Raw genomic sequence first — 25,929 nt, 5'->3', positions numbered from 1 at the left:
GCTTTAGGGCAAATGTAACATTGTCCTTGTTAAGAAAGTCAATTCTCATTAAATAGGACATCTTATCAATTTTAAGCTGCCAGCTCCTGATCACTGCATGGCTCTCACTTTCTTTTTAGCATTGTTCCTGGGATGAAGGCAAGCAGGATAGGGCCCTGTGTTGTTAATAATACTCAGCACTTTATCATGCTTTAAACATTCAGATCTCTCGACAAGCATTATATCATTAATCCTCCAAGCAGCCCTGTGGGGTAGGTAAGAAATAATTATTATCCCCATTTTACAAATGGGGAAATCAAGGCAGAGAGGTTAGCATGTGTCTTGCCAAAGGGGACACAGCATGTCAGGGCAACACTGGGCGTAGACCTGAGGAATTCCTGGCTCATTGTGGAAGCCTGTGTTGCTGGTTGGGAAATGGGCGGAGGGGAAGAAGGAAATTACAAAAATGTTCCCCTCCAAAAACTAAAATCTGCAGAAATGTTCACAAAATGTCATTGCCGTTTTTCACTGAAATGTAAGTTTCCAAACCCCTCTGCTCACATTAAGTTGTGCTGAATATAAACAGTAAGGCTTGATCCTCAGCTGCCAGAGCTCCATTGCCTTCAGCAGAGCTAGGCCAGTGAGTCAAGTACCCAATCCTACACAACTGACACTCCCACTGAGGACCAGACGGGCATGAAAAAGAAACACCTAGAATGCGACACCTAGGCATCGATTATAAAGACCTTGAAAAGAGTAGCTTCTTGCTATACTGATGCTTTCTCCTCCTTCCTCTCCCCCCCCCGGAGTTATTTTGCCTGCTCTCCCAGCTGCCTGGCAATGCAGCATGCTCTTCTCCCTGTGCCCTGACGGTGGTGGAAAATAATTGGGTGCAGCAGCACATGTTGTATGGCTGCTTTAATCCTGATCCAGGTGGCTGCAATCCAGTGCATGATTTACATTGCCCTGACCCTGAGCTGTCAAGAGGGAACAGCCAGATTAATGGGGTGGGCGGGTTAGTGTAATAATCGTTTGTTTGATGTGACAAGCCTGATAGGCGTTGATTTACTTACAGACTGATAGGCTTTTAATTGAGCACCTCCATCCCAGTCACATCAAAGGCAGAGAAGTTGACAAGAGGCCCCTTTTACTGAAAGCTCTCAATGACTGACAGATCCTGTATGCTAATTATTCGGGGGTTCTCAGGATTGGCCATATTGAGAAAAAGCCCCTTTTCTTGCAGAGGGTGTGTCTCTCCCTGCATTATCCAGTGCCCTCTAGCAAAGTAACACATTCTCTGTGTAACTCAGCAATAGCCTTTTGTCAGCTTCCAAGAGGGCTTTTTAAAGCCCCAGTGTCTCTTTCCTGCTGCTAAGAGAGCAAGACGGATGTGTGGACAGGGAGTGGCATGACATGTTCAGAAGCAGTGCTGTGCTGTAAACCCAGGGATGGTGAGTTTATTTTGACACAAGCAGGAGTGGCAGCTGCCACTTGGTTGCAACTAAAATAATACACATGAGAGTTCGGATAGGGGGACAAGAGGCCAATCGGAAGTTTTACCCATGAGCTATGTACAAGATCTGAGTATTGGTTGTCACTTTTGGTTTAAAAGTAAAGGGCCGAAGCACCCGCCACTTCCACTAGCGACCAGGGAGCTTACACCACCCAACAGTCAGGCCCTTGTGTCTTGTTATTTGCTGTCTCCAACAGCTCTTTGATTTTGTTTTTAAAAGAGGATTCAGTTGTGTACTATTTGGTGGTCACTTAATTCTTCCTTTGATATGATGGGGCAACGTTTTCCTTCAGTACAGGTAGGTCTTATCTGCACTGGAAGATGCCAGCAGCAAACCCCCCTGGTTGAGATGCATCTGAAAGACCTTTTTTCCCAGTATAGTTTATACCAGTTCCCCAAATAGAGTAAGCTACACCAACAAATGGATTCATGCTGTGTCGTTATTGAGCCTACACTGGGGCTTTTGAGGGCAGGGCTGTTGGTCAGGGATGGGAATAAATCACACCTCTGACTGACAGCGATGGTGCTTTGCCTGGGTAGGGATTGCCGGTTTGGGTTTATGATGAGCCCAGTTTTGCTATCCTTATGCAGCCAGAGTAGTCCCATTGAAGACTCTTCTCAAGCTGAGTAACAGTGGCACAGTATGTAAATATGTGTTTTCCTTATGCCCGTCAGACAATTTCACTGTGGCTCTGGAGATATTTAATCCACGAGCACACCAGAGCCCTGCAGCCAAATCAGAGGCCTGGCTCTGTTCTGAAAGAAGTTTGTATCCTTTAGCATGAGGGGCCATATTAGTGTTTAGAACCAGAGTTCATGCAGTAGGACACAGTATGTACCTGAAGCGTGTATACTAGCCAGTATTGCCAATCCCAAACATTCAAAAATCATGAGATTGGCTTAAAAAACTCATGAAAGTGTACTTTTTATTTGTCTTCCTGTCTTTGAGCCTTTAGGGGGTCACATTTTCGAGCTTTTCTTCACAACCATGAGGGCTAGATACTTACTCTTTTTAAACAACAATGCAAGCCGAGATTCCCATGTAGTACAGACTCTCCCCTGGTTATGCAAGACCCAATTTACGCAAATTCACACTTACGGAAAAAGCCAGAAATAGGATTTTCGAGTTGCGGAAATTTTTGTGCAATGTACAAGTATACGTTTCCGACTTACGCAAGGAAAGCCTCGCATAACTCGAATTTTGCATATCATGATTCCATGAGCTGGCGTTTTAAAAAAATGCCAAATATCATGAGACTCACGAGAGTTGGCAACATTTCTGAGATCACTCTGAGTACTTCAACTCAGCCCACGGAGGGACTTTAAAAATGTCCCATAGAAATATTGTGTAAAATGCAATTAGCCAAGAACTTCTAGAGCTCAGTAATCTGACTCTTCCCTCCACACATACCCCGCCCACCAAATTGAGCCAGATGCTTGAGTCTTTCTCGTCCTTCACTGATGTATTAAATATTTGACACAAACCCAGTCGCCCACTAAACATGGCTAAGCTTGTGGTTCCATCTGTATTAGATCATGAACAAAAGATGGTTTAAAGGATGTGAGAAGGGGGGAAGGGGAGAGCAGGAGCCAATATGCAGTTGTTTTATAGCTGATTTGTTATGTATCAGTTACTTTAATCTTTTTTATCTGGTGTATAGTATTTGTTGGGATTTGGTTACTCTGCTGAAAAATAAATATTGTGAATTAGCTAGAGATAGGTAAAGACAAAGAAAGTAATACTGTATCTGTAAGTGAGAAAAGTGTAGGAGTATAGTGCATGTATACTTTGTGTGTTCATGTGTAATAGGTCTATGTGTACATTTTCATAAAATACTGAATGTGGTCTAAAAAACCCAGATACTTTATGTGACACTTAAGGGAGATTATACTCTTATTGGGAAATTTAAGAAACTTGATATAAATCACTGCTCTTTTATCTAACCTACAGTACAATATATGCCTGAGTCTTTGGGGTAGGATTAGCTATGTATATTTATGCTTTAAAGTCTGATGTGTTTTTCAGTATCTAAATATAAATTATTTTTACTGTATCAATGATTAAATATTTTTCTTTGAGATCACAGAGTCCAAAAAAACAAATGTTTCTGAAAAGGCATTCAAAAAAACAACTGAGAGCCTCTTTTGTCATTGGCAACCAATAAAAATGCCTATTGTTATGAAGGGCTCATAAATAATCTGATTTTGGCATGCTTTCCTACCATACAGAAAATGAATAAATTAAACTTGATTTACAGCCTTTTTCATTTTTATTAGCACTGCTCCAAACATTTTATGTAACGAACATGCCAGATGAGCTATGCCAAATGGTTTAAGGCTCTGGTATTGATATTGTATAAATTAATTTGCATAGTTCAATTAACTAGTCCTGGCAAGGAAAAAAAAAAGAAAACCAGAGGTAACTGCCTCTTTGCATTTGAAGACTAGAGGAACTCACTGAATCAGAGAGCCCCAAAAGCATTTCATTCAGCTTCAGTCAACTGTTTTCATTTCTTTTCACTGTACTTTGTTAAAGTATCGTTACAAACTTTGGACCAGATCCAGCACCCGTTGCAGACAACAGGAATCTTTTCCATTCACTTCAGTGGGCTTTGCACTAGGCCTTTTGGACTAATTACCAAGAGGTGCTGAGGACCTGAAGTCAACTCCCACTGACTTCAATAGGACTACACGTCCCTCGCTGGATCAGGGCCGGTGTGCCTTGCAAGCTTGAGCCCTGCTTGCATTTCAGTGAGTGATCTAAAATGCCAACATTTTCCTAAATAGGCATCCAAGATGTCACAAGATTTACTACTCAGGCTTTCCAGCTGACGAATTCCACCTCTGATCAGAGAGCAGTTCTAGAGCAGATGTGGTTTGAGGAGGAATATTCTACCATCCTCTGACTTACACCCCCCATCAGACACTGAACTCCACACAGACAAGGACCCCAGGCACTCATGTGGAGCTGAGTGCATGATCGGGGCCATAATTAGTTTAAACTGTGAGATACAACTCAGCAGGCTGCCTCGTGGCTGTAGCCTGAGAGTTTTGCCCTAATTGGGAGAACAGGATCACTCCTTGTTTTTCAAGAGCAACAGTAAAACTGTAACTAAACTGAAACAATTTTTTACTCATTCCAATGGTATGAACAGTAAAAGAATAACCACACACCTTCCAAAGCATGCCATCCGCTCAGTGCTGTAGTTTGTGCATGACACTGAGACTTGGATGTTAAAATTATTGCGGTTTCATGCCTGGGATTATCAGAGATTGTCCACATTATGAAAACGGAGGATTTCTAACCAAGCGGTTACATTTTTAGTTGGTATAGGCCAGGGTCCTCAAACTACTACTATCTGCTGGCCCTCAGAATGAAGGATTTGAAAATCAAACAGAAAACATTCTCGTTACGTAATGCATAATTGGCCTGTGGAACTCACGGCCACTAAATGTCATTGAGATTGAGAGCTCATTGGGATTCCAAAAAAGATCGGACATACACAGATAACAAACGTATCCACAATTAGGTTAGATGTGTGGGTGAATGGGGGGAATATATAAGGGATATAAAACCTCATGCTTCAAGCATAACCGGTCCCTAACTGCTGGGGGTTAGGAAGAAAGTTATTTTTGAGGCAAGTTATTCCATAATTGTCCATTACAGGGGTTCTTAGCACCATCCTCTGAAGCGGCTGGTGCTGGCCACTGTGAGAGACAGGATACTGGGCTAGATGGGACTGGTGGGATCCAATGTTCCTAAGCACAATGGGTTGGGAGGGGAACTGATCCATGTGAGGAGAGCTCTTTCATTAGACAAGGAATGTGGAGAACCACCAGCATAGGCCATTTGGAAATGAATTTGAGCCAAAAAGTGAGACATTCAATTAAACTTCTAAGGGCTCAATGCTGCACAATTAGTGCTCGGTGAAATTTTTCATCGGAAACTTTTTTTTGCCAAAAATGGCTGATTAGCGTTGATCAAAACAGTTCATGCATTTGTTCAGATTTCAGCAAATTGTGTTGGTTGGGGGGAAGAAAGGGGTGTAATCAGAAACATCAAAATGGTTCATTTCCATATTTTTGAAAAAAACCCAAACCTTTTTGATTATTTGGGCTAGATTCCCAAATGGACTTAGGTGCCATTCACAAAACTGCAATGGTGATGCCTCCTTTGTGCCCAACAGCACATTTTAATTTCAGGCTGACTCCGGACAATTTTATTTTGGTGACTTTTTTTATTTTTTGTAACTGCCAGCAAAACAAAAATCAGTATTAGCTCAGCTCTGTGCACTGTATTGTGTGTGTGTGTGTGTGTGTGTAGCTGGGGGCTTGTACTGCATGGTTCCATTAACTCTGGAAACCAAATGAGTTGAAACCGTTTTGTGGATGTATCAGGTATATGGAAAGCTGTAAATACTCAGGCAGCAGCAGGCTTTCTAGCTGAGAGGCTAAGATGGCCCTTTGAGCTTCTCCTCCTTTGTCACTCCTTGTGGAGCACAAGCCCAGGGGCACTTCCTCTTACCCCCACCTACTCCACGCCGCCTGTCTGACAATTTCAAGTGAGCCCGGTCTACAGTCCATGGTTAAGTTGACGCAAGGCAGCTGACATCCCCCTAGCTGTGGAGTGTCTACACTTACATTTTGCTCCCGCCAACATAATAAACCATGATTTGAGGGCTTCAATGGCTCAGATATAGGTTAGGGGTTGGTTACAGGAGTGGGTGGGTGAGATTCTGTGGCCTGCGTTGTGCAGATCCGACTAGGCGATTATAATGATCCCTTCTGACCTTAAAGTCTATGATTCTATGAATAACACCACCTCCCCGAGTGGTGTAGAGTCATGGTCGATGTAGTTAGGTCGACGCAGTGTCAGTGTGGACGCTGCGTTATTTATGTCAGCTGTTACTGGCCTCCAGGACTGCCCTACCCGGACCTCTGCAGCACCAGTACAAGCGCTCCTGGTGAGGACGCGCACTGTGGGAGCGGAGTGTCCAGAGGCACAAACCATGGAATACCTGCGGTGACTGTTTGCTGATGTAATGTAGGTCGACGTAATTTTATAGCATAGACCTGGCCCAAGGATGGCAATTGCTGTTGTCTTCTAACGTGTTCAATACTCAGGGCTTATCTACATTTACAATGGTACAGCTGGAGTGCTGCAGCTGGGCCACTGGAGTGCTTCTGTGTAGACACTACCTACGCCACTGGGAGGGGTTTTCCCGTTGGTGTAGGTCATCCACCTCCCCCAGAGGCAGTAGCAAGGTCAATGGAAGAATTCTTCTGTCCACCTAGCGCTGTCTACATGGGGATTTAGGTTGGCTTAACTATGCCACTCAGGGTGTGGATTTTTTACACTCACGAGCGATGTAGCTGGGTTGATCTAGTTTTCTAGTGCAGATCAGACCTCCAGCTTAGCAGTAGACGGGAAGGGGCCCAGTGTTCCTGCCTGTTCACACAGCCTGTTAACCTTTCAGCTCTTTAGCTCACTTGATTGAGCTTTGAAATCTGAACTCTGAGATCCTCAGTGGAAATCCCTCATGTTCCTTCCCTCCCCCCATCCTCTCCACCCCTGCCAACTTGTTTCCGTTCTAAAAAGCCCAGCAGCCTACCATTAGCACCCTCTTGAAATCCCTGGCCTTCCCATGAATTAAAGAGATTTACAAATTACCACTGATCAGGCGAGGGGTATTTTTGTTTTGTTTTTTCACACTTCCTTGGTGCACGTTCTGAAAGGTTTCTCCGAACATTGCTAGAAATGTATTCGAGCTAAAGTCCTGCACGGGCCCGTACAGCCGGATCCGGCTCCCACGGATGTCCATAGGAGACTTTCCATTGACTTCATTGGAGTTGTATAAGGCCTATATGAAATATACAGAGTTTGGGGTTTGTTGTGAAGTCCAAGAAAAGTGGTCACATGGAGGCTATGTTGTCACTGCCCAGAAAAGGTGAGATCAGCACGATACCCCTTACCTGGGTTTGACCTCCCCTCACCACATTGCAGTAAAAATTACCTGTGCCTTTTCTTCACTCGAATTTTACAGTGAGAAAGTGAATGTGTTCTTAAACTGCTGAACACACAAGGCAGTGTAGCGTTTACAACATGTGAAGGTGGTTGGGTTGAGTGGGGAGAGAGACAATTTGCCCTGTCTCTACTAGAGTTTATAATGCATTGGCTACCACCTGCTAACACCACACCTTTAAATCCTACTCAATTCAAGCCCTGTGAGACTAAGATGTAAAACTGTAAACTCTTTTGGGCAGGGACTGCCTTTTCAATAAAAAATAATGCCAAGCTCTTGGAGAGCACTTTCATCAGGCCAGCTCAACACACTTTACAAAGGATGTCAGCGTCATTATACCTATTTTATAGAGGGGGAAACTGAGTCACGGGGTGGTGACATGACTAACATATGGACAGCACCTAAATACATATAAGTAATAATACAATTGGATCATCTGGGGGAAACAAATCTGAATTACGGTCATCCAACATAACACAAACCATTTTTCAATGAAGAACATCATTTTGCTCATAAAAAGCCCTTTAAAATAAGTGAGAAAAAGTAGTATTAACTAATATCACTGTGACCCCATGTCAGCCATTCAGAGTATATTTTGATCTGCTGGCCATCCCTGCAGAACAGAGGAGTGGTGTCCCCCAGCACTTTGATAAGTGTGTGAAGTTCTCCTCCCCTTGTGCAATTTATCCTGTAGAACTTCACACCAGGAAACAACTTCATTATATCAACAACAGGAAGACCCCACTGATTTGTCACAAAGTAAAACAGCTGTTAGTCACACATCAAGGGAATGGAGGGGGTGGGGGAATGGGCACTTACCTTTTTTTTCTTTTTCTTTTTTTTTTTAATGTTCACACAGTTCTTTAATGTTAATCACTCTGAGGGAAGCAAGCTACCAGGCTATTCAAAAAGTAACCATGATTCAAGTGTGTATCAGTTAATATCTAAGTGTCTTGCTGTTTTTCCTGCTACATGATTGCTTTAGAAATAAAGATCAATTCCAACTTTAAAAAAGAAAACCCTATTTTTATCATTGCCAGAAGTCTATACGGTTTTAAAAAAAGAAAAAAAAAAAGAAAGCACTTGCTTGTCGTTTTACATCTTGCAATTTTGTCAGTTGTTTTAAAACATGTCTCCTGTAATAAATAAGATCATTTCTAGGCACTTGTTCTGCAGTTACAAAGGAGGCCTTTAGATTGTGTAATGCTAGCAGTAAGGTGGGACTTTGAAAACTGTGGGGAGAAATTGCTGACTGGTACAAATTTTCTTCCACGGAGTCAGCTGAAAGGGACTGTTACAGTTTGAGTACAGGCTCCCATCATCTCATTTACAGGGGGGCTAATAGATTTACCTATAAAATAGCAGGTGCATAACAAACCTTTTCTTCACTCTGTTATGTCAGAAAGCCGCAATGGATCACTTCTTGCCTCCACTGTCCCTGCCCCCACATATACACACACTGCCGCCTTCTCCTCCTCCTAGTCTAGATCTTATCCTGCAACACTCATTCAAGTGAAGATACTGGTATTCCCTCCTTTGCTTGCTTTCTTCTCCATTGGGCCTGATGCAGATCTTACTTACACTAGCATCAGTCCATGGACCACGGGGCCACTACTCCTGATTTACTCCAGTGCAAGCCAGCATTTCTAGCAGGGAGAATGGAGGTTCACCCGTTTTCTTGGCAATGTCCCCGAGTCTCTCCTTTCATCCAGGTGTGCTGCCAGTGCAACTAGGGCATGGGCCGCCGCATCTCCGATCTTCTCCACGATCGGACTATTTTGTCTTCAAAACAAAAAGGTGGAATATGGGGGTGCAGCATTTCCCACTTTCTCTTCTGGGCCTTCTCTATAAGTAGCCTCTGTTCCCATGAGGGAGTGAAAATAGATGACACACACAAAGCCCCAGTATGGCTGCCTTAGCCCTAAAGCTACAAGTTCCATTTCCCCATATTTCTAGTACTTTAGCCCCTGATTAGGATGACATTTAGGGCATGAGCCAAAGCCCTTTGAAGTCAGTAGGAGAACTCTCGCATGCTGAAGTCCATCCTGAGTCAGGAAAGCCTCTTAGGCATGTGCTTAAACTGAAATGTGCTAAGTTCCATTGAACAATGTACTCAGAGCTAAGCAGGTGTTTCCCTGGATACAGAAAGCTTTCCTGAATCAGGGCCTTTGTGACAACTACAATGTATCTTACTGGGTGTGCGCTATACTCTTTACCCTCTCCTTTCTTTGCAGTTCCCTGGGCAAATACAGTTCTCCTCTTTTGGCCGTTCTTCTAACCACTAGGGGACTGGCTCCATGAGAGGGTCTCCTGATATAAATTTAGGGTGTGAATGTAAACTGAGCAGTATAACTCCCCTGTGGACTCTTATTCAGCAATGAGAGTGGATTTTTCTAGTTTAGCTTAAGCAGCTTCCAAAGCGACACATTAAATTGGAAAAAGACACTCATACCAGAATAAGAGTATCTCCATGGGGAGTTACACCAGTATAACTATAGATGTTTAAATACACGCTACCCTTTATACCACTATAACTTCCTATGTGGACAAGCCCTAACATTCAAATACCTCTTCCCCTGGTTCCAAATCTGGGATCTGTTATTTAGCTAACTTGTTAACTTTACACAACTCCACCCATGGGTTTCAGAGAAAAATGCTTACATCATTAGCTAGCACAAATCCAAACTGCAGTAGATGCAAGTCTTGAAGCTCAGGGCAACATTCTGCAAATCAGCAACACAGGAATATGCTGTAAAAGTCAGGGGTTCCTTGTTGAACGACAGGGCGGACATACAGAACGAAAACGTCCAGTTTGAAAACTCTGCAATCTGTTGACTGAAGCTATGCAACCTTATTGGCTACAAAAGCAGGTAGGTAAGTGAATATTGTTAAGACAGTAAGAAACTGTCAATTCAGTTATTTATTACCGCTACAGAGCAGGGGCCAGTGACCACCTCAAACAGTAATTTCTGGAAGTCAGGATTACTGTCCTATCCATCATAAATGACGTGCTTCCTGTGTTAGTAACTCTGCAGACAGGTCTGGTATTCAGGGAGTTTTTCCAGTAGTCCCTGTACATCACTCACTTCCCAGTCTGCATTTTTTGATTTTTGCTCCCCTCCCCCTGATGTATTATGTTTTTCTTTCCTTTAGAAAGCATGTTGGGGTTTTTTGTGTGTGTGTGTGGGGGGTTTTGTAGTGTCTTAAACTGCTGGGACAAGGCCGGAAACAAGTACAAGGAATGATGGACACCCTAATCTATGTGTTTAACAAGGAAGCCTTGCCAAAGGGTAATTACAAGTTGCTGAAAGATCTTAGACACAAGAGGAAAACAAAATTCCCTGTTTGACATACATACTTTGCAGTTTGTAAATATATAAATAGCTGCACACAGGGAGATATTATTACATGTTGTTGCTATTAGAATGTGTGTGTTGTTGTGGATTTGCAAAGAAGAGATCAAACAATACAGAGGGGAATACTTTGGCTAATATACATTAAAGCCCTGGTCCTGCAAATACTTATGCACATTCTTAACTTTATGGACATGAGTGGTTCCGCTAAAGGACATAAATGGAACCACTCAAGTCCATAAAGTTAAGCACTATAGATTAAGTGTTCTCAGAACTGAGGCCTGAGCTAAAACAATTCATCATAGAACAATATCTGTTGGAGCAGATTTCCTGGGTGAGAAACTTTATTTAAACTATTACAAACACCTAAATATTTACGGCCTACATTTTCTAGAGGTTTTAGGTGACTCCATTTTTGGGTGGCCAGATTCAGGCCCCTTTAAAGGCACCTCAGTTTGGGCAACCAAAATCATGGCACCCAAAAATCATTATCAAAATCCCTTTTGAAAATCTTGCCCTAAGTTCCCAAGAAAGCCTTTTTTGTTTGTTTTTTTCACTGTTATTCAAAACATTGGTTTCAGAGTAGCAGCCGTGTTAGTCTGTATCTGCAAAAAGAACAGGAGTACTTGTGGCATTATTAATTTTGTTAGTCTCTAAGGTGCCACAAGTACTCCTGTTCTTTATTCAAAACATTGTTTCTCTTAATTTAATGCTGTGTGTGATTCTTTTTTTCCTTTTTCTTAGCAAGTGTTCTTGTTTCCACTTTAAAAATATAAAATATATATTTCTTGAAAGGCATTTTTTTGTGGCACAAGGTGACTTTTTAGAGAGCTGAAATGAATATGAAATAAGATCTTATCTCCCATCTCACCCCCCACCCCCCGTTAATGTTCTGCTTAGGGAAAATAGCACCCAGACAGATTTAAAAACCAAGAGTATAATCAGAGATAATAAGTCCCCATAATATTAGAATGTTAAACAGGACTCATCATTATCTGTGATGATCTTTTGATGACGTTTTATTCCCGCAGATACAAGTTTGATCTGGCAATTTTGTTTCCAATGTACTGATAACTGCCACACGCTGTTCCTGCTAATGCTCCCCTTGCTCTGCACTTGTTCGCTGGCTTAGAACATTTAGAAAGAAAAATAGCCCCTGCTTGAGCCTGAAAACTGTCAGTACAATTCAAGCGTCAGAATGCCGCACCTTAATTACCATTAGAGACTCAAATGCAATCTATATAATAAACCCTCACTTTGGGAAGGGGAGAATTTATTTTCTCTACTAACTTGACTGGTTGGGATTTAAAAAAATAAATAAATAAGGGAAAACCTTGTGTATTTCATTCTGTGGGGCTGATTCACCACTTCATTTACTCTAATTTTACAATGGCATAACTCCATTGACTTCAGCAGGCTGCATCAGCATCCAAGCAGAGTTGAAGCCGAGGCAAACTAATCCCTATAATATTTCTGGGTTCCAACATATACAGTCCTCAAGATACCATCTGCTCCCTAACTTTATTTGTTTGTTTGTTTGGAGAGACGTTCTTGCAAGTGCCCATTGTAATGGCTGCTGAATTCCAGCCCACATAACAAACTAAAATAAAATAAGGTGGGACGTGGGTGTAAACGTGGTGTTGTTGTTGGCATACAACTTGAATTACTTGGCGGAAAGGTTTTTTATTTCCTTCTTACTTGAATGGCTCCTTTGAAAGGCAGACCTCTCCTTTTGCATTTTTTGTTGTTCGGATTGAATCAATCTTGCGGTCAGCTTCGGAAAAAAAGTCTCACAATGAGGCGGAATTGACAGGTCTGACAAACAGAGTGATTGATTGTGGTTGGGAAAGTGGTCCTTGAAGTGAGGCATGTAACACAGAGATGCCTTCACTCCACTGGGGGAAATCCAGCAAAGCTTTTTTTCCCAGAACACTGAGCACACAGACTTTATAATGGGTGGCCGTATGAACTTAATAATAGCAACATTGTTGTAACATAAAGCATCTGCCAGGACCTAATATGATTAATTATACGTCTCTCTCTTGCACTCTCTCTCTCTTTTTTTTTTCCCTCCAGGTAGCTGAAATTCGAAAAACGCTCTGCAAATGTAAAATTGTAACTGTACTTCAGAACTCTGGTTCCCAACAGTGAATTCCCCTGGCCAATAAAGTGTATACACAGTTAAGAAACACACTGCTGAAAGGTTGTTCATTTCCATTCTCCACAACTATGCAGCAAACAATTGCCATGCAATGTACTATTGGCAAATTATATGCCTTCAGCTAGAAGTACATGAAAGAAAACATGAAAATGTCAAACATTCAGAGTTATAAATATGGTAGTGATATACTATGCCAACCAGATAGGCAGGGTTACTGGTTTTTCAATAGGTAATTTGTTCCAGATAAACTTTTGTTTTTAATACTGCAGCAATGACATCACCCAAAATGTACTAAGTGAGTGGTTTTCAACCTGTGGTCCACAGACCACTGAGGGGCTGCAGACTGTCTAAGGTTTCCACAGGGGCCCACACCTTCATTTGAAATTTTTTAGGAGTCCACATATTGAAAAAGGTTGAAAACCACTGTACTGAGTAGTTGTTCCTTGGCTTTTCAGCACATGACCTGTCTGTGCAGAGAACACACAGCCTTTAGTGGGTTTGGTGATTGTTTCATTGCCTAAACAAATAATGGCTGCCAAAAATAATTAGATAGATAATTGGAATGTGACTTCCAGTTAATTCTAAAGAAATCACATTTTTGTTCTATTGGCCAAGGCAGGCCTCTCAACACAGACCTCACTCAAATCCTACAAACTCTCATACAGGTGTGTAGCTTAAATGCCAATCCTAAAAAACCTTACATATGTGCATAACTTTATGTAGGTGAGAAGTCTGGACTATTTAAAAGTAAGCACCTGCATAACTCTTTGCAGGATTGAGAAAGGCCCCGGTCCTGCAGACTAACGTGCTTAATTTTACTGCTCCCACTAGTTCTCTTGATTTCAACTGGAGTACTCAAAGTAATACAAATTTACTAAAAACTTTAAGGGTTGGGAGGATGAGAGACTTACTTTGCCCTGGTTCACTGGGCTATGCATTCAGTGCACACACCCTGATGATTTCACATTTAATGATTACATAAATGTAATTAATTAGTGAATGTTTGTCAACACTCTGAAAACAAAATGCTATATAACCACCAAGTATTATTATTATGAAGTATACTTTAAATGCAGCAATTGCATACTTTATTTTACACATTATAAAACGTAAACTCCCATACAAAATTGCACAACACTACACTAAATCCAATAAACCTAATTACTGCACCCATTTGCAATTGGGGAGTTAACCTGGCAAACAAAATTGGAAACTGTACATAAATAAATAAAGCTTGGCTTGGAGTGAGAAACCTCACAACATTCCAGAGAACAGCCTAGCAGCCCATCGAGGTGACTGTCACTGCTCTGGTTACTAACTCAGGGCGCACACTCTTAAAACTAGACATTGTCTGGGGTATGCCCTGTTGCAGTCACCTGCTCTATACCTTTTCGGTGGATTTTATTTCACCACCTGTCTCAGGCATGGGACCGGGGCCTCTCTAAGCCAAAAAGCAGTGCCCCCCCCCTCCACTTTTCCTTTTAGCGCTGTCATGATCTTGCTTGGCTGGGATGGGATGTGCTTTTAAAGGGGGGCGTGTCTCGTCCCTTCTATGGGTGGAAATAGGTCTGGTTCAGCCTGGGATCTGGCATTGTTAGAGCCAGGGAGAGGAGGGCCGCCCAGGGCCCTTTAAGCATCTCCCCTCCTACCAAGCTAAGCTCCCCCCACGGCGTCTGATCCCGCCCCGGGGTCCCTGGCAGGTCCCGGATTGGTGGGGAGGGTTGGTCCCTTTGAAGTGTGGCTGCTGATCTGGGCTATTTGACGTGTTGATAGGGGAAGGGGAAGGTTTTTGTCTTACCGGGGCCGGTGCTGCTACTGCCGCCACCGCCCTGCTCAGCTCGGCAGCGCTGCGGAGCTCGCCCCGCAGCCCCCGGAGCTCGCCTCCCTCCCTTTCCCCTCCCCCCTTACCCCACCCCGCCCGGCTCTCTCCCCCTGCAGCCTCCTCCAAATGAGCGGTTCGCCCGCTGGATCTAACCCAAGGACATCGCAGAGCAGCGGAGGGGAGAGCGCACCGTCCCCAGCAGCAGCAGCAGCCTGTCCGGCGCTCTCTCACCTGCCCCCAGCGGACCCCCTGCGCCAGGCGAACCGGCTCCCCATCAGGGTCCTGAAGATGCTCAGCGCCCACACCGGCCACCTCCTGCACCCGGAATACCTGCAGCCTCTCTCCTCCACGCCCGTCAGCCCCATCGAGGTCAGTCCCGGCCGGGGCCCCCAGCCATTCTGCCTACCCGGGAGGGCGCAGCGCGCTGCCCAGGAGCCGCGCCTTTATCCTCCTGCCCCGGGCAGGGATCGCACCCGGACCGGTCCCCGATCCACCTTGCCCAGGATCGCCCCGGTCCGCTCTGCTAATCGGAGCCGCTCCTCGTCCCTTCTCCGGTCCCTCGGTGCGAGCTGGCCGGTGCCCCGGAGGGCTACCCTGGGGCAGGGCGCACAGTGCCTCCCCGAAGTGCGGTGCGCCTTTGCGCGCACACCCCGCAGCAGAGGATGGCACCATGCCCCTTCGCTTCCCTTCTTTCTCTCCCTCTCTCGGCGCTAAGAAGCTCCCGGCTCCTGCGCCCTCCTGGGGGCATGCTGGGGTGGGTCGCCCCGCCCTGCGCCTCTCTGGGAGAGTCTAAGGAGTCCGGGCGACTCACACGGCACCGGGGTCCCTCTCTTTGATTTAGCTGCCAGGTTTCCAAGCGAAGTTCCGGAGCGGGGCGGGTGGAAGGAGCAAACCCTCTTTACCCTGCCGGGGGGTAGAGCAGCAGGGCGAGCCTGGGGCGAGCCTTCCCTTGGCGAGGGTCCAAAGGAGAGAGACGGGGCTGGGGCTCCTCCTGCTGGGGACCAGCAGGGGCTGAGAACCCCGAGACCACCCGAAGGGGGGTGTGTGGAAAAGGGCTTCGCTTCCCACCCCAGTCTATACCCATCTGCAGGGTGCCAGTGGGGCTGTTACCGCCAGTGTCTCCCTGGGGCTGTGGGGGTCTGAGAGCGCCCCGGGGCTGAGCCTTTCTCTGTCCCCAGCCTTGCGCTTGGGAGCTGCGGGGGCTCCTAGATTCCCCCGGCTTTGGGGGGCTGTGCGCGCGGCTCGGAGTGAGCCCCAGGGTCCGAGCCCCGGCTCACCGGAGCAGCATCACTGCACCCCGGCTCATCCGCGCTCTGACCTCTCTCCCCGCAGCTGGACGCTAAGAAGAGCCCGCTGGCGCTCCTGGCACAGACCTGCTCCCAGATCGGCAAGCCGGACCCGCCGCCTTCCTCCAAGCTCAACGCGGTGGCCGCCAACGGGCTGCCCGGCGCGGACAAGGAGCCGGGTGCCCGCTCCTCCTCCTCCGCCCTCAAGCAGCTGGGAGGCGGCGGCGGCGGCGATTCCCCGGCCGAGGACAAGTCCAGCTTCAAGCCCTACTCCAAAGGCGGCGGGGACCCCCGCAAGGAGGGCGGCTCGGCGGGCGCGGGCCCCGGCGCGGACAAGGCAGGGTTCCGGGTGCCCAGCGCCACCTGCCCGCCCTTCCCGCCGCATGCGGCCGCCGCCTCCTCCCCGGGCGGCTCCCGGGGCAGCTCCCCGCAGCACGGAGACTGCAAGGGCCAGGAGGACAAGAAAGAACCCGAGGCGGCGGCCAAGCCCAGCCCCGAAGCGGCGCCGGGGCCCGGGGGCAGCGGCTTGAGCCGGGCCGGCGGGGGCGCAGGGAGCGCAGACACCGGGGCGCATGGCGAGGCCGCCTCGGGGCGCAAATCGGAGCCTCCGGCCCTGGCGCCCGCCGGCCACGTGGCCCCGGTGTCCCCCTACAAGCCGGGCCACTCTGTCTTCCCCCTGCCCCCTTCCAGCATCGGCTACCACGGGTCCATCGTTGGGGCTTACGCCGGCTACCCGTCCCAGTTCGTGCCCGGCCTGGATCCTACTAAAGCCGGCCTGGTGAGCAGCCAGCTGCCGGGGACCTTGGGCTTGCCCGGCAAGCCGCCCAGCTCTAGCCCACTGACCGGGGCCTCCCCGCCCTCCTTCATGCAGGGATTATGCAGAGACCCCTATTGCTTGAGCTACCACAGCGCCTCGCACCTGGGCACCAGCAACTGCTCCAGCTGCGTGCACGACCCCGGCAGCCTGAAAAGCGGATACCCCCTGGTGTATCCCACGCACCCCCTGCACTCCGTCCACACCACCCTATCCTCCAGCGCCACCCCGAGCCTGCCCAGCCACCCCCTCTACACCTACGGCTTCATGCTCCAGAACGACCCCTTGCCCCACATATGCAACTGGGTGTCTGCCAGTGGACCCTGCGACAAGAGGTTTGCCACCTCGGAGGAATTGCTCACCCACCTAAGGACCCACACAGCTCTGCCCGGGGCGGAGAAACTTTTGGCTGGCTACCCTACCTCTGGTCTTGGCTCTGCGGCATCCTGCCACCTCCACCTCCCACCCACCGCCCCAGGGAGCCCCAACACTTTACCGGGATCCCTGTCTTTGAGGAGCCCACACACTTTGGGACTAAACAGGTACCACCCTTATGGCAAGAGCCACTTGCCCACAGCCGGTGCTCTGCCAGTGCCCTCCTTGCCAGCAGCTGGACCCTACTACTCTCCATATGCGCTGTATGGCCAAAGACTAACTTCAGCTTCCGCGCTTGGATATCAGTAACTAAAGCACCCCGTCTCCTTGCCCTCCCCCGCTCTCCTTCCCTTCCTTGGACTGTGTATTTATTTACTGTATGTTAGCTTAAAGCTGGGAATATTAAGTGCATTAATATACCAATGAATCAATGGTAGGCAAAAAGTCTGTGTCTAAAAAAAAAAAAAATCCTTTCCTTTGCAGGTGTGGGGCTTTTCTTTTTCCTTTATTTTCCCTTTTCTTTCTTCTTTTGAAATTCTATTTTATTGTGTCCCCTCCCCAGGAAGTCCTTGCATGGCCTCTTTTAACAAATACATTTCCCCTCCCTCGTTTTATCATTTTGAAATTCCGTTTCTCTTTGTTTGTACAGTTAACAGAGATGTAATTTTTTTTTTTGTAATGTATTTTGGGGAAGGGGCAACGGCGGTGGGGAGGGAGGAAGGGCAGCTGGGAGAACGTCTATGGCAGTGCTACCCCAGAGCTCTCTTCATCCCAAAATGTGGCACTGTCTGCAAAAGCCACGGAGACCTACTGATCGGGACAGTGGGTGGATGTTCCCTGCTTCTTTCTATAGTTTGGAAAAGGACATAGGAAGTGCCATACTGATTCAGACCAGTGGTCCTCCATCTAGTCTGGTATCCTGTCTCCTGCTCTCCCGTGGTTGGAAAATCTGCTTTGCCTTCCAGCACCAGTGGGCTCCTGTACAGACCTAGAACTAGTCTACCAGTCAGCCTGGTCTCTGGACTCCCCTGATAATACTGAAGGAGTCCACTGATGTCCTGGGATAGGTGTAATGGCTGTGCCACTGCAGATGACTTGCTTTCGCTCGCTGATCCATCACAGGGCACCTGATCAAAATTAAAAGATGTGGATTATGAATTTGGTGTCCGTGACTCGCTGATGGGGGCAGGGGAGAAGAGACCCTTCACAGCCGCAGAAATAGCTAGGAGAGAGCCGCCCAGCCTGGTACAAACTGGGTCATTTAATCCAGCGCCCAGGGCCAAATCCATCTTGATCTGATTTCTACAGGCCCAGTCTATATACCAAAAACCCCCATCCCCAAACCCCAGCTTTTCTTGACCTACAGGAATGAACCATGAATGGGGTGCAGAGCCTGCCCCCCTCCCATCCCCAATCTAACGCAGCAGGGAAGGCTGCGGATCATTTTGGGTGAATAGAGCTCCATCTTGGTAAGTCTTATTTTGTTAATAAATGAATACTTGGTTATATTCACCCTGTGGTGTGTTCTCTCTTGCATTTTCTCGCCCATTTCCCCCACCCTCTTGTCTTTATACAAATCGCCTCCATTAGCCAGGCACTTCCTTTGCAGCAGCCGGAAGGTTTTCCATGAAAAGTGAGCCACTAACTGTGGCCACAAATGATTTGGGGGAAGAAGGGGAAAGCCCATAATGTTATTGTGAATGTCACTCCTGAGTGCTGCAGCTTTTGTTCCCTGTAACAAATGAAATGGTGTTGGGTGCAGTTTTTATAGAGGCAATACGAAAAATGAAGGGCAAGAGATTGTAACTGAAGAGGAATAAGAGCTGCAGAAGCAGCTGGTGAAAGGTTTTTTGAGGATGGGGCGGGGGGAAGAGTTGGTGAAGGCTTGAAGGCTTACAGCACCACCTAGTGGCAGAGAGAAGCCCAGTAGCGAATTTATTTCTCTACCTCTTGCCCTACTTACACCTATTCTACCTGCACCACAATGATGCACCTGGAAAAGAGCAAGTGCAGCAGATGAATCCTGCTGGCACTGCCTGTTTGCTCATCTGAGTAACGCCAGGCACTGGGTATTATAGCGGTACCTAGCAGCTCCTGAGTACAAGTTCTATGGCCCTATACAGCATTTTACAAATTTTTTTGATCATCTCAGCAGCACTCCGAGTTAGAAAATTATCCCCACTTTGCAGATGTTGGGCTGGGGGAGGTCAGGGGTGAGAGTGCTTAGTCCTAAATTGGGTAGGGACTAGATAACTGAATCGAATTATCGAGTCATGGAGTCCCAGGCCAGAAGGGATCATTGTGATCCAACACAGGCCATTGAACTTTTCCAGAACAATTCCTAGAGCATTAGGGTGTTAAGGATCCCATTGTCACCATTCCTGGCCCAATTATAACGGTCACCACTGGACAGTATGGAGCTAACCGTGCAGAAAGGGATGGCTGGTACCTTGGTTCATTATTATTAATATATATGCTTGTGTGGAGGTTTTGCTCATGTCATACCAGGCATGGTTATAGAAAGAAGGGGTGGGAATGCTTTTAAGAACCAGGAGCAGCTGTACAAAGATCCAAAGCCCCTCAGAGTTTCTCTAGCTATTCAATTCCAGATCATCTCTGGACGGATGAGAAGGAATTTATATCTGGATGGAAAAGCAACTTAAACGGGTTCCCATATCTGTTCCTATACCTAGCTCAGTGTCTCCCCTAAGGTAAATGTGGGTGCTGCAGAGAGCGATTTTTCACTGTGCAGGCAGAGTGAATGAGAATAGGTTTGATAAACGAGTCTGAAATCCGTATCCTTCCCATTCCCATCCCGCTTGGCAGAAAAGATTACAAGCCACCCAACAGCGTCTGTCTCCACAGTGCACTGAGCTTGCCGCCGCCAAGTCGGAGCAGTTTGCGAAATGGAAACCTGGGTTGTTTGGGAAGGAAAGGGACAAGGTGAACCACCTTGCCCTGGCTAGTCGGCTGGGATGGGAAGGCAGTACCTACCGCTGCCCCCTCTTCCTGTGGTGGGGGGATGTTCTGCCCTTCCAGGGAGAGAGGCCTGTTTCTTAGCTGATCTCTTCAGGTTTTAGCAGTAGTGGGATCTCCATAGAAATATCTATCTTGCTGCACCTAATGTGTGTCTCTCACCTGCAATGCACTCCCGCTGAGAGCTTTAATCCTGTTGCATAGGGGTGAATCATGGAATTAATTTTAGTTAATTACTCTCTGTAATATGTGTCTTGTGCCCGGTATTTAAATTTCTGGGTGTTCCTCCAGCTGAAGAGAACATGCTTAAACGGGCTGCTCGCCAAACACAATCTTTTTTTTTTTTGAATTCCACTATTCATCCAAATTGTGCTGTGGGCAGGCAGCAGGTGAGTGAGAGAGCACACAGAAGCACTTGAGATACGCTGGGGTGTGGCCAAGCTTTCGTTCCCCCTGCTCCCCGATCCCTGGCCATAAGATCCCTGGCCATAAGAGACTCCGGGCAGTTTCCCATGGCCTCACTCTGGGGAACACCACCACCCCAAGGCTGTTCAGGGACATCATGGTACCTTTGGGGCTTAGAAGATCCCTTCCTTACTGCAGGAAGTTTTAAATGTACTTACGAGAATTCAGGGGTAGGAGATAGCTGAGTAACTACAATCTCAGGGGCTCCCCATCTGTAAAACTGGCCCAGTTCCCTCACATCTTTTGAGCTACATTGTCTTGCTAAGGCTTTGCCTAAGGAGCTGGGGAACTGCCCAGGTGAGAGGAAGCTGTAACTTGCCAACCACCAGTGCTGCAGGTAGAATTGATCAGGGAACAATGACCCCAAGTCGGCACTTGGTTCTGCAGTCCTGTGCAATGTGTATGCTGTTACCATCAATGGGGATTAGGTGTACGCACCCAGGCTGCAGGACAGAGTGGGTCTTTCCAGCCTGCCCCATTCACCACAGTCCTTTCCCCAAAGGATTTCCCGCTGCAGCTGCTTTTCACAGGGCCAGGATGGTAACAGTTTTAACGGGAGGGTGGCTTCTCTTCCCTTTTCTTCTGCTCACTTTTTCACTTACACCCGCCTTCCCTCAACTTGAGCCCTGACTACAGGTGAATAAACTGCCTGCTGGTTCTGCTTCCTTGCCTTCCCCAGCTGATGGCACAGAGGAGGTCACAAGTCACTGGAAATAAAGGGGACCCTTAAAGAGGAGACTGTCATTGCCCAGATGGCTGGGCAGAGAGAAGTTGCGTCATGAGGGTGGGTGGCATTCCAGCCTGGGTCAGTTTTCAGTGATGTGGCCCAGGTGCTGAGATTTACAGCGTGGCCACTTTTCCTGATTGTTTTTTGTCATCTCTTGCTGCAGTCGGGGAAGCGGATGGGAACTACGGGGAAGGGTGAATGGTTTATCCGAGTTTTGATTTCAGATTAGTAAATTCCATGGTGTGCCTGTAAGGCACTGGAGAGAGACTACGCTGATGGCTGGAAGGAGACCAGTGCTTTGTGCTAGGCATGGCCTGCAGCTGGACAAACAAAGTTGCCTTCTTGAGAGTAGTGCAGCAGCACGTCCCCATCTGTGCAGCTGTGTGTGTGTGTGGGTGTAAGAGCCTACAGCCCCGATCCTGCATATGCTGACCTTTACACACCAGAGCTGCTCCTTTGGGGGTAAGGCATTTGCAGGATCAAGGCCTCTGTTTGCTGACCATGATGCAGGGCTCATCTTTTCAGCAGAGCGGTCGCCTGAGCTTGGTCCGACTATGGAGGTTTTCCCTGGATCCAGTGGGAGGAGCTTCTGGGGCTGTGCAGGGTGAGCCATGTTGCTAATGATTTGTCAATGCCGTCTAATCATCATGCCCTGATGCCCCAGCAATGGCATGTGATATATGGTTAAATACTAAGGAAGCTGTGAATATCTGCGAGATGTGGGAGGAGCGGGGGCTGAGCGGGAAAGGGCGCGAAGGAGGAACAAAGTGCTTTGTCTGAGCATTTGCACCATCATCTCGGGCATGGCACACGGTAGTGGTGTCTGACCATGTGCCTCTCCCTCCTGCCCCAGATTCTCCTCTGCCAGGAGCCAGCAAAAGTTGAAGATCCCATGATCTTGCTACACCCTTTCTGTGTCGAGCCGCTGGGGTACCCCACGGATGGGGGCTTGCACAAAGGGGCTTCATAATCCAGGGCTGGAGCCATCACAAGCTGTTACCACAGGCGTTTTATTCAGTTGACTCTCCCCACAGTAATAAGGTGCTTTAATTATCGCCAGAGGCTGCAAGTGAAGGCACCATCCCATTTGCAGCAGCATCTCATCATGGCAGGAGGGAGTGGGGCAATGAGAGGAACTAGAAGGAGCAAAGCCCAAATGATCTCCACGACTAGCACAACTAGCAGGAGAGTTCACAGCAGGACAAGGGAAAGGCTGAACTGAACGGGGCCCCGATTCAGAAAGGGATGCAAGCCAGCACCTAACTAACTCTAAACAGGTGAGTTGTCTTACTGAGATCAATGGGGGTGCATCAGGGCTGGCGGCTGGGAGGTTTGAAAGATCCGTCCTGTAGAAAGAACAAGCAGAGCTACTTTAGCTCCCTGCCAGAGCAGTCCATTCCTTTAGGAATAATTTCCCAGGTTAATGGGACGGAGAGAGTGGGGCGAGATGTATTAGCCCTCTACAATGAAGTTGCCATTTTTCCTGGTTCCCTTGGAGATCTGCCCTTTGGGGGACATTAAGCCCCCACTTGAAAATGTAGCTGACTTGAAGAGATCCTTCCCGAGTTTGGACTCCCCATGCAATTCAACCACTGGGGCACAGTTCCAAAACGTCCATACACCAGGGTTGCAACTTGCTAAATTCCTTGGTCTTCATGCAGGAAAATTCCCTATGGCAGTTGTTTCCTAAAGACTGCAGTACTGGCCCAGACTGTGTAAACACTGCAAAGTCTCCTCTGATGCCAGTCAACACGCTGTGACTTTCTCTGCTAGGAAACGATTGTGTTGCCAACTCCCCATCTAATGTACACCCTGGTTACTGCAGAATTCATCTTCTAATAAGAGCTCTGGGATGCACTTTATTAATTATTCTAACAATCTGCACTCCACAGTTTCAGTTTGATTTGATTTCATCCTGTCTTTCTGCAAAATATATGGCTGAGTGCATCGGATAACGTATGGCTTAATTTAGAGTTGCATGGGTTTGAATTACCATTTTCATAATGTGTGTGCATTAATGTGTGACATCATTTACACAGAAAAATGTGCCTGGTTTCAAACTTATTCTGAAAGCAAAAACCACCTAAAGGCAACACAGTGAACCAAAAATGAGCCTTTCAACCCCAGATGGCAGTGGGTTTTGTTGGAGGGGAAAGGGGGGAGAATGTTGCTCAGATAACACAGGTGGGTGTTAGGACATTGGTAAATGCATGTTTGGATCTGTATTGGCAGCAAGCAGCTCGCCTCATTATTGCATAACAACAAATTTTCCAGCTCGCCCTGAATTGCAGGAGACCTCCAGTGGTTGACTCTCAGTTGACCCTGCTCCCAGCTCTCTCCCATGAATGGCTATAATAACACCAGCTGTCCGTTACTCAAACTCTGACTGAGGAGGAAAAAGCACTGATTATCCAAATACAGTCATTAAAGGGGAAATGTGTTTTTAGGACTGTCAGAGTGATTAATGAGGGTTAGCAATCCTTGCAAATGCACTTGTTTAGTCTAACTGGCAGCCTCTATTTTCCTATTGATTTATTGCAGCAGTTGCTGAGGCCACAGCGTGTGTGTGGAAAGAGCCAGGACACTTCACAACTGTGTGCTATTTAAACAGAAAACATGCAAGATTTTGTTGCCGGGGTGGGGGGAGGAGGATCAAATGAAAGGCATGGTGCGCTTTTGCTTTGACTCTGCCTCCGACCCGAAGCGAACAAAGGCAACATTATACCTTGTGCTGGAAAAGGAGTGACTTGGATGCACATGCAGAGCAGTTCCTGCATGCTGGGCTCCTTATAAATATCCCCATTGGTAAAGGCTGAAGTCAAGCTGACCGCAGAATGATCTGCCCACCTAATAAATATGTGAATGAAAGCGGAAGGCGTATTTTTTTTTTCTCCCTTCTGCACATGGATTCCTGGTGTTTTTCAGGTGAGGCAGCGATGTCTGCCCACAAACGCACACAGCATTTCAAAGGACAGAGTGGGGCACAAAGTTATGTGCTCCTCAAGAGCGTCCGACATACACATGCCAAGCAAAGGTCACACGAGCATGCTGGGCAGAGGCGAACAGGGGAAGACTAGGAGTTCTCTTAGCCACAGAAAGAAGCTTTTCTCCCCCCCCCCCCCCCCCATATTAGTCCTGATGGAAGCAGCAGCCCTGGAGACTAAAAGTCCTGCATTTATCCCCAGAATTGGGACAGAGTGGACAATGCCAGCCCCATGCCAGGGTACCCCCAATGCTGACCTAGAAGGGCTATTTCTAGGGGGCAGAAGGAGATCAGTCTCCAGGCCCCATTCAGCCCTCTACTGATGCTGCCAGCAGAGAGGACACTAGTGCTAGGCATCATGGTGTCTTTATAGGCCAGCAAACATCTGCCCATTGTGCTGACTTTTTGGTTGCTAGACTCACAGGCCCATATTCAACCTGGTGGCCTGGAGCTGATGCGAAGAAGCTCCACATGTAACAAAACGAAGCACCCTGGAGATAACACAGACAGGAGGGATGTCCTGTAGGTGGCCCAAGAGGGAAATAAGACCCCTTGTCTGCAGTGGTGCAAAGTGGCAGTGTTCTGTGCAAGTACCCGGAAGGTCAGCACGGCATAGCTGCTGTAGTGAGCCTGTGTCCTTTGCCGAGCTGCACTGGAGCAGTTCATGAAAAGCTGGGAGGTACCAGAAGGAGTTGGGCTCCCAGGACCCCTGGTTACAGGGAGCAAAGCGGGTAAAGTGGCAACACTCAAGGGAGCCCTGGCTGCAACAGACAAATAGGGAGAGGGGGTTGTAACTGCCACCATGTAAATTGGGACTTGCTTAAAGGACAGAGAATTCCGTTCCTCCATCAAGGGGGGGTGTAACTCTCATTACCCTTAATGGGAGCTGTGCGTGCCATGGGGAGAGGGGACTGAGCTGGGAGCGTATTCCTGACAGTGCCACACCCACAGTGGATGTTATAAAAGGTTAGATAATTCTGTGGCCAATAATACATGTGCTAAGATCAAGGCAATTGCATCTCATGCTTCAGGGCTACAGGAGACTAGAGGAAATCCTCACCCGAGCCCACTGCATTGCTGATATGGCTAGCTGGGCTCATCTTCAACCAAAGCACCAACCACTGTCAGAGACAGGATTCTGGACTAAATGGATCATTCATCTGGTCTGGTAAAGGATTTGCTATGTTCCTAGGTGTTTAGGGGTTCAAAGGTCTGGGGGTGGGGTGGGACACATGCCTGTGTCCTACTTGAGTCTGTAATTTGGAGTAAAATAGGGTTCAAATATGCACAAACCCCTGCAGGCCTGGATCCGTGCAGAGCAAACGTGGGGAGACTGTAGGCAGGGCTGGGGCTGAGTGAAGCTGCATGTGCTAAGTGCGGGCACAGAGGAGAACTGGAAAGCAGTCAGTGAATTATTCAATGCCCAAGGGTTTGGGCGCAGCCCATTCCAGC

At 47.4% G+C, this 25,929-nt stretch overlaps 1 protein-coding gene and 1 long non-coding RNA gene across 2 annotated transcripts in view; one reads left to right on the top strand and one right to left on the bottom strand.

Moving 5' to 3' along the window:
- Positions 1 to 15,165, bottom strand: part of LOC128832339 (uncharacterized) — a 43,284-nt gene extending 28,119 nt beyond the window's left edge. Inside the window, exon 1 of the long non-coding RNA XR_008443967.1 lies at positions 15,083 to 15,165. This is a non-coding gene — a long non-coding RNA (uncharacterized LOC128832339). The remainder of the gene's footprint in view (positions 1 to 15,082) is intronic.
- On the top strand, positions 14,821 to 18,838 carry ZNF703 (zinc finger protein 703). Its single transcript, XM_054019627.1, has 2 exons — positions 14,821 to 15,220; positions 16,184 to 18,838. Exons 1-2 carry the CDS (start codon positions 14,978 to 14,980, stop codon positions 17,633 to 17,635), a joined length of 1,695 nt encoding a protein of 564 aa, XP_053875602.1. The 5' UTR covers positions 14,821 to 14,977; the 3' UTR covers positions 17,636 to 18,838.
- Positions 18,839 to 25,929: the final 7,091 nt, after the last annotated feature.

This window comes from Malaclemys terrapin, chromosome 2 (assembly GCF_027887155.1).
Source record: "Malaclemys terrapin pileata isolate rMalTer1 chromosome 2, rMalTer1.hap1, whole genome shotgun sequence".
NCBI lineage: Eukaryota > Metazoa > Chordata > Testudines > Emydidae > Malaclemys > Malaclemys terrapin.
Note: the sequence above shows the minus strand (reverse complement) of the source record. Positions and strands in the feature narration are given on the sequence as shown.

What these genes read in the sequence shown, in the direction of transcription:
- ZNF703 (XM_054019627.1), top strand. Translation starts at nt 14,978, where the DNA reads ATGAGCGGTTCGCCCGCTGGATCTAACCCAAGGACATCGCAGAGCAGC. An exon ending in CGCCCGTCAGCCCCATCGAG is followed by an intron (nt 15,221 to 16,183) that starts GTCAGTCCCGGC and finishes CTCTCCCCGCAG; the next exon opens with CTGGACGCTAAGAAGAGCCC.